The sequence below is a fragment of the Opisthocomus hoazin genome, chromosome Z (genome assembly GCF_030867145.1).
Source record: "Opisthocomus hoazin isolate bOpiHoa1 chromosome Z, bOpiHoa1.hap1, whole genome shotgun sequence".
In the NCBI taxonomy this organism is placed as follows: domain Eukaryota; kingdom Metazoa; phylum Chordata; class Aves; order Opisthocomiformes; family Opisthocomidae; genus Opisthocomus; species Opisthocomus hoazin.
In genome coordinates, this window is record NC_134454.1 from 52668317 (window position 1) to 52676465 (window position 8149).

At 42.4% G+C, this 8149-nt stretch overlaps 1 protein-coding gene across 1 annotated transcript; it reads left to right on the plus strand.

Annotated features, from left to right (window-relative positions):
• The first annotated feature begins 314 nt into the window (after positions 1 to 314).
• Positions 315 to 6922, plus strand: LOC104333400 (riboflavin kinase). Its single transcript, XM_075411394.1, has 4 exons — positions 315 to 491; positions 2020 to 2171; positions 3515 to 3617; positions 4220 to 6922. The coding sequence occupies exons 1-4, from the start codon at positions 410 to 412 to the stop codon at positions 4348 to 4350; spliced, it is 468 nt and encodes a 155-aa protein (XP_075267509.1). The 5' UTR covers positions 315 to 409; the 3' UTR covers positions 4351 to 6922.
• The last annotated feature ends 1227 nt before the right edge of the window (positions 6923 to 8149 follow it).

Genomic DNA, 8149 nt, shown 5'->3' on the forward strand with positions numbered 1-8149 from the left:
GCGCCTACCACAGCCCAGCCCGGGTAGGGAGGCCGCCGCCGCCACCACACGCCGCAGCAGCGGCCTCTGCCAGCCGGGCGCGGCCGCGGCGCCGCCCCGGGCTACGCGAGGGAGCGCGGCCCAGGCAGAGCCGCTACCCGACGGAACCTCCCCGCCCAGCGACGCGGCGACACGGCAGACTGAGCATGGGCAGACCTTCCCCGTGGGTGGGGTTGGAGTGGCCGTGTGGGCAAGTCCATTCTCGAGGGGGGGTAGGTGCCTGTGAGACAGTTGGGTGGGTTGGAAACTGGAACGCTCCACCCGATTCTTCCCCTCTTTTTGGTAGCGCCTGGGGCAAGGGTGCGGCGATCGCCGCTGGGGAGCGTCGGGCTGGGAGCTGCTGGCGGCTCACGCCGGCGCCGCCGCCACCATGAAGCACCTGCCGTACTTCTGCCGCGGGGAGGTGGTGAAGGGCTTCGGCAGGGGCTCCAGGGAGCTGGGCATCCCCACCGGTGAGTCGGGGGGAGGGGGGGACCGGCGGCGGGGCGAGGGTGACCCCTCCCGGGAAGGCTGCCGGCGAGGCGTTCGCCGCCGCCTGGCCTCGGCCGCCCCCCGCGTACCCGGCGCGGGTCTCTGGGCAGCCGGGGCCGCTGGGGCTGCGGGCGGCGGGGGGGCCGGCGGCTCGGAGCCTGGTGGCTGCGCTGCGCTGGGCTCGGGGGGGCCCGGCGCAGCCCGTGGGGAGGCTTTGCTTGTTCCGCGTTAGCGTTTCCATGACATCCACCCCCCCCCCCCCCCCGCGTTGCTTAGAGTCTCGTACCCCTCTTTTGTGTTCGTGTCCCCCCCATTCCGTTAAGTGGTTTCCTTTGGTCTTGTTCGCTGTTCCTTTAACCTCCCAAGGGTCGTCCTAACGGTGTGCGCGCGGGATGTAGGTACGTGGTCGGGAGCGGGGTGGGGTGGGATGGCAGCCTGGGAGACGCCCGTGGGCGCCAGCCTCGGGCTGGAGGAAGGCAGGGAGTAGGCGCTGGGAAGGGCGGTGAGGAAGGAAGTTCCAGGAGAACAATGCGCAGGGTAAAAAGCAGAGCAGGGTGGGCTTGCCCTGCAAGGAAACCCATTTTCCTGTTGCTTATCTCTGTTCCCGTTGCCTGAATACAGACGGATGCGTAATCCGAGTGAGTTCTGGCCCGTCTTAAACACAGTGAAGTCGACTCTCATGTTGCCCTGCTTGTAGCAGACAAGGAAACTTTCCAAGGCTAATCTTGAGGTGCTGGATTTCTGACAACGTCTGTTAATAATGTCGCTTTTTTCTCTTGAATGTGTAGAAGTGTTGTACTGGTACCGGGGGATAGGGGAGGGAGGTTGTTACGGCTTGTGAGCTTTGATGAAAGTTCAGTCACTGTAAATTCTTCCAGATCAGCGTGATGTCTTGCATGAAGAGATCAGCTCATATGAGAAGTCGGATACTAATTTTGAAAGAATGTTAGGTTCAGTCAGAAGGGAATTTATTCTACTGTAGATAGTTTTCAAAGAAAATCTCAGAAGTCCACACTTGCCTCCAAAAGGCAACTTGTACAAAATTGGCAGGTGACTAAACTGTAATTTAATTTATTTTTACTTACTTTATTTCACAAGTAATTATTTTGCTAACAATAGTGCAGAAGGAACTTGATTTTCTTCTCCTCTTTCACCCATGCATCTTTTAATATTGAAGCTGTGATAGTTATCCTAAGAGTGAAATGTATTCTGACTGGATCTATTATGTGTTTATTAATTATTACTGCAGAAGACAATGTGTATAACTATAAAATGTTGTATGCGTAAAAGATGAGATAACTCTGGTATTACCACAGGGACAGAATTTAATGAAGCCGTTTTGTATTTTATATTTTGTCAAATGGCATGTTGTATCATTCTCATCATCATCATTGTTAAGTTTATAAATAGTATGCGGGCAGAGTTTGGCTTTTAAGTGTCTGAAGATTCTGGTATGTCCTTGACTTACACAAAGTCACTCACACTTTACACTTTGTAAAATTTTTGCAGCTAACTTTTCTGAGCAAGTAGTTGAAAGCTTTCCGTCTGATATCTCTACTGGTATATACTATGGATGGGCCTGCGTCGGAAATGGAGATGTGCATAAAATGGTTTTAAGCATAGGATGGAATCCTTTCTATAAGAATATTAGGAAATCAGTGGTAAGAATTTTGCTTTGTATGGGACTTTTATTACAATAAATGAGCCAGATGTTGCATTTGAATAAGATATGCAGAACTTGATCCATAAAAGAGATGTAGAAATCTGCTCTTAGAAATGTATTTGGTGTCTATGTCACACATTTGTATTCTGAAAAGGAAATACTCTCAACAGACAGAGAGTATGCAGCTGTAGGTGAATAAAGTTAATTTTCTTCTTCCTAGTCCATTGTTGTTTAAATAGTTCCAAAAGAAAAATTTAACAGTATTTCTGAAATTGTGATTGCTTATGGTGCTGTTAGCTAACGAAACATAAGCTTGATAGATGCATTGAATTTACTCGTTATGAGAGCCCTAGCACAAACTGGAACGTACTGATCTATTGTTCTTTGCAATCTGTCTGCGTTTCAAATAAGAGATATTGGAGCATCTTAATTTGCAATGATTTTCTGTTAGTTCTTCTCTGAAATCGTGGCATCCATACGTGTGGTGCTGTAGCTTGATATACGGAATAAATATTTGCATGTACGTAATAAGAGGATGGAGGAGTTGAGGCAAAATCTTGAGCTGTGACAGCTGTTACTGTCTTGCCGTCAGGTGCTGGTGCTTTTCGTAAGTCTTGCAGAGCTCCATTTTAACCATTTAAAACGCTTTTGTTTGGGCATGAATCTGCTTCTAAGGTTCTAAGTGTTTGAAGACACTGTACTGTGCTTGTCTTACACAAATGTATACTTTTAAAAATTTTTGCAGATCACTTTTCTGAGCAAGTAGTTGAAAGCTTTCCATCTGATATCTCTGCTGGCATATGCTGTGGGTGGGCCTGTGTTGGAGAGGTAGATGCCCATAAAATAGTTTTGAGTGTAAGGTTGAACCCTATCTTGGCCTTCACTCATTCCTGAATTTTATCATTCGGTTCCCGTGCAAGCTGGCTGTAAAAGCTCTCCTTAAGCCAACTACTTGAATGAAAATCTTCATTGTTATTTGGATGCATCAACTTTATGATGAAGCATAAAGCTTTGTTTGTGGTTTGCTTCCTTGGAAATCTTACCTCTGAGAAGTGATGAAGCATTTTTCCTAAGTAAGGCTTGCTTTTCTTTATTTTTGGCTATCAGAGTACTCTTAAATGAGTAATTTGTCTTAAATTGCATGCAAAGTACAGTTCTCCTTTCTAATATAAGCAAAAGCACTAGCCTTTTAATCTTGTATTGTATGTACTAAACTAAACACCCCTTTTAATGGTTTATGTTGGGGAGAATTTGAGTTAGGGATATTAGCTATAAATCCTTACAGTGAGGGAAATACACTTAAAATTCATCATAGATGACAACTTATTTCTCTTCCTTTAGGAAACGCACATTATCCACACCTTCAAAGAAGACTTCTATGGCGAAATTCTTAGTATAGTCATAATTGGATATATTCGACCAGAAAAAAACTTTGATTCCTTAGGTCAGTATTGCAGACCTCCCTCAAACTAGCCTCTTACTTGTCTTACTCATGCAAGTACTGCGTCCCCACTGTCTCTCTTTCCATAATGAGATGTTTTATCTGTTAACCTTTGAAATGTCAGTAAAATGTTTTCATAAGCTACATGTACAAGGTGGTTTAATCAAAAAAATACCCCCACGTCTTCCAGTGTATCACACTAAAAAATTGTATTGTTGTGTCATTTGTCTGAGGACTAATTCTAAAGTCATGGACTTGTTGTAAAAGCATCAGTCTAGTCTGTTAATTACTTCTTGACGTGCAGCTCTATCAGACTTGAAACGGTTCATGAAACTCTGTTGATCTTTTGCTGTAATGTCTTTCGGAACAAGGAGAGTGTAGTGATTATGATGGTGAAAAATGCAACTCTGGCATGTTACAAAAACCCTCCACATTTTAAAACCAATTTTTGAAATCAAATTTTGCCTTTCAAACATTCTGGTAGTAATTATATTCTACTTCTGGGATAGTTGTCTGGTATTCTGTGGTACATCTTATTTTCACTTGTTATTGTGTGTTCAGAATCCAAACTGATTTTTCGATGTCGCTGTTCTTGTCTTTTTCAGAGGCGCTCATTTCAGCAATTCAGGAAGATATTGAAGAGGCAAAGAGGCAGCTGGATTTACCAGAACACCTTAAGCTCAAAGAAGACAACTTCTTTCATCTGCCAGAAGGCAAAATTGTGAACAACCACTGAGCAAACCCATGCTGAGCTTTTTTTCCTTTCTTTTTTTCTTTCCCTCCCCTGTCATAGAGCTTTTATATTTGCGCTGCTTTTATAGGTACTTTGTTGTCATATGTCTGCTTAGGTAACTGAGGTTGGAACCAACCATGCAAGATGATTTCAGCTTCCTTGTGTTAATTCGTCATTAACCCAGTCATGCGAAAGGAGTAGAAGGCTGTTTTAGGTCCTTGCAGTTAAATTGTGTATCCAAAAGTTACCAGTTGTTCAGAGATCTGAGCACATGCAGAACATGACCAAAGTTGATTGTGACCGCTTCTGACCCTAAGATATGGGTAGTTCACTTAAGTGAAGAATGTCTGGTTTTAACATACAGAATGTAATTGCAACCTTTTTTCATGGGTTTGTCGTTCTTACGTCTGGATTTTAGCTAGTAGCTTAGAAAATTTTCCTGTTGATTGAGTCAGAATTTCCTGTGGTGCAAGAAGCCAATGATTAGATAACAATAGCAAGATTAATTCTCTATAGTTCTTACTTTTGATAGGTTACACAGCTGTCGTGGTTGAAGCTGTATTTTAATTGAAATTATTTATTTTAAGTTTCTTTGAAATGGGGGATGTCACTATTGCTCATTGAGTTACTGGAATCTGAGATACGTTTCTTCATAGCTGACTGTACATATGACAACACGTGGCCTGTGTAGTTTACTTCTGAGGAAGTGTTTCACTGAAATTCAGGAAATGAAGGACAGTGTGAAAGTTGATAAACTTAGAAGTTCAGGCGCAAAAGGTGCAGAAACAGTATAAAAAGACTGCTTCTCATTGGGCCTTAAGGCAAAAGAGGAAATGAAGGGCAACTTTGCATTTCATGTGCTGCTGGCATTTGTCACAGGAAAATGGGGAGAACCTTGGGGTTATTCACTACACTGGCAATAAAATGGCTGACTTCAAGATTGATGTTGTTGTAAGGCACAGAAAAATCTCATCAACTCCCTGCACCAAGTGCAAGGAAGAGCCAAGGTTTTGACTGACCATGTAGATAAATACACCAATGAAAGCTTTTGGGGATTCGTGGAATAATATATCAACACTATAGTGGGTGTTGGTTATTTATTACAATTAATTGCAGCCAGGCCTACTCTGAAATGCAGGGATAGGTAAATGGAGGGGATATTGTCAGAATTGATAGCAATTTGGAAAATACTTCTTAAAGTAGGTAATGTGTGATTCCAAATCTACTGTGTTTTACCACTGCTAATTTTTTCTGTCCCCTCCTCAGTGAGTGGAACTAGGTCAGCTGCAGTGACTTTGTCATATTCGTAATCTTTTGATGTTGGCTTGTGATGTGGCTTGGAACATTTTCTGAAATTCAGAATGGTTCTGTGGATATGTCTCAACTGTAATTCTGTGTCTGAACTACCATGTACAATTTGGAACGCACAACTTCTGTAGTACAATTTTACGAATTTATTCCTTGTCCTCTCCTATTCAAATCCTACTTTTCACACTGGGGTTTAAGAGAGTTTTAACAGGATAGCCATCGGGGTCTTTGTAGCAGGTGCTGTCAGGATGTTAGTTCCACTTCGTATTGTTTTAACTTTCAGCCAGTATCATGGGATATTATTAGGGAAGAGAACTTGAGCAAATCAAGGACTCGTGTTTGCTCTGTAAGACTTCAGGAGAAACCTTATTTCATTTAAATGAATTGTTCACCAGTGCTGTTGATAGCAGAGACAGACAGAATACAGAAGGGGGGTGGGGGGCAGATAGCAGCAGCTAGATATACTTCCTGTTAAAGGAGAACAAAATAATTTAGTGGACTTTTTACTATATAACGTGTTGGAAACCATATTTTTTTAAAAAATCTGTAAAAGAATTGTCTTGCAAGAGTGACAGTTGGACTTTTTCACATTTTAAAATGGAGGGATGAAGAGAGAATTTTTTTTTCCAAAGATTTGAGGCATTCTTGAGATTGTAGTAATGTCAAAATCATATATTTTACTTTTTTAAAAGAATAAACAAAAGCCACACTAGTCAACTGAAGATATTGTCAAGAATATATTTAAAATATGGATTGTTGTTTGTCATGCTAGCTGAACACTCATACCCTTCTTTAAAATTGTTTTTTGCCAGTAATTTCATGTGTCTGTTGTGGAAACCATGGTGCCTTAAGCTGATTGTCTGAATAATACTTTTATGTATCTGCTAATAAATGCTACTATTGAAAATTTAATTCACTGTTCGGTTATAGAACCACTGTGCTATTGATAGAGAACAGTGGCAAGGGGAAAACTTGAAAAACTGTTCATCTGCTCTCTAATCTGAACTGAGGTGTGATGTATGGATACATTGAACTGATAAACTGCTCTTCGTGTGTTTGTATTCAAATTAGAGAAAATGTTATTACATTCTTTTGGCTGAGTGTACCTGTCCACATTATTTAAGAGAAAATGACATAAGTCAACTGTTTGAGCTCCATACATAATTCCTAGCATAGTATAAGCTTTATGAAGGGTTATATTTTTGTATTATGTACCAATAACTGTATTTATTTCAGTTGATGTTGCTGCAGTGTACCATTTAATAAAGGAACTGTAATTGACAAAGTTGTCCTTGTCACAGGTTTCCTTTCCTTTGCCATGCCTAGTAAAGTTAGTTGTCTCGGTTTTAAGGCAAAGCCGTGTGAGGGTGACTGCCTGAAAAGCTAGACTGGCGGGAAGGAGCAGTGGGGAGGCGTTCAGCCTTGCTGTGTGTCTGAAAACTGGCCCCACTCTGGGGGTTTTTGAGCTTTAGTGAGAGCTGCTGGGAGCTACAGCCTTAGAATTCACAGCCTGAATTGATTTGTCTATACGCTATTTCAAAACTTTCAAACTGCTTGTTTCTTTTAGGATTCAGATGGAAGAAATTGCATTCTTCTCCTGTGTTCCTCCTCAATTATGTCCTTCATGCTCCGATGTTCTTCAACTGTTAAACATTCATCTAGGTCAGGGCAAAGATTTATCTGCTGCTGGTGAAGGAGGGTCCAGCCTCTATCTTGAAACACATTGTGGTGGCTCTGGCCACTCATGTGCGAAAGTTACTCTCATGCTTTCAGGCTTGGCAGCTGTTTATACGTAGACCTTTATATAACCTCTACCTAGCATCACTGAAGTTACATCAAGAAAAGAGTGTAACATCTCGTGGTGGTATATGTGGTAAGGGTTGCTTTTTTATGTCACGTGCAGTGGACCCTTCAGTGTAGGCTGGTATCTGTCAGAAGTCCTCCTTTTAACAACAGGTGGCCCAGGCTGGAGGTGTGGATTTAGGAGACAGAAATCATCAAGGGCCTATGTTGTTCAGGGCTTTTCTTTAATACTCAGCACTATAATTTCCAAGCATCCAGATTTTCTACTAGTTTTCTTCTGGAATTAAAATGAAATTTAAAAATAACAGATTGCCTTCAAGTCTCCTTTGTAATGAATATGCTTTACATAGGTATAACGTTTTTTTCCACAGATGCTTGTATTTTCCATAGGGAAAAGAAAGGTTAAAAAAAACCCCAGCCTAATAATCAGAAGGCCATACTTGCTAGTGTGATGGTTGGGAAACTTATAGTATCTACTCTTCCAGAGGAACATTTGGGTACAAACTGAAGCATAGGAAGGTCCGTCTGAACATGAGGAAGAACTTCCCTCTGAGGGTGATGGAGCACTGGAACAGGCTGCCCAGGGAGGTTGTGGAGTCTCCTTCTCTGGAGATATTCAAGACCCGCCTGGACAAGGTCCTGTGCAGCCTACTGTAGGTGACCCTGCTTCAGCAGAAGGGTTGGACTAGAT

What these genes read in the sequence shown, in the direction of transcription:
- LOC104333400 (XM_075411394.1), top strand. Translation starts at nt 410, where the DNA reads ATGAAGCACCTGCCGTACTTCTGCCGCGGGGAGGTGGTGAAGGGCTTC. An exon ending in GGAGCTGGGCATCCCCACCG is followed by an intron (nt 492 to 2,019) that starts GTGAGTCGGGGG and finishes AAATTTTTGCAG; the next exon opens with CTAACTTTTCTGAGCAAGTA. An exon ending in AAAAAACTTTGATTCCTTAG is followed by an intron (nt 3,618 to 4,219) that starts GTCAGTATTGCA and finishes TGTCTTTTTCAG; the next exon opens with AGGCGCTCATTTCAGCAATT.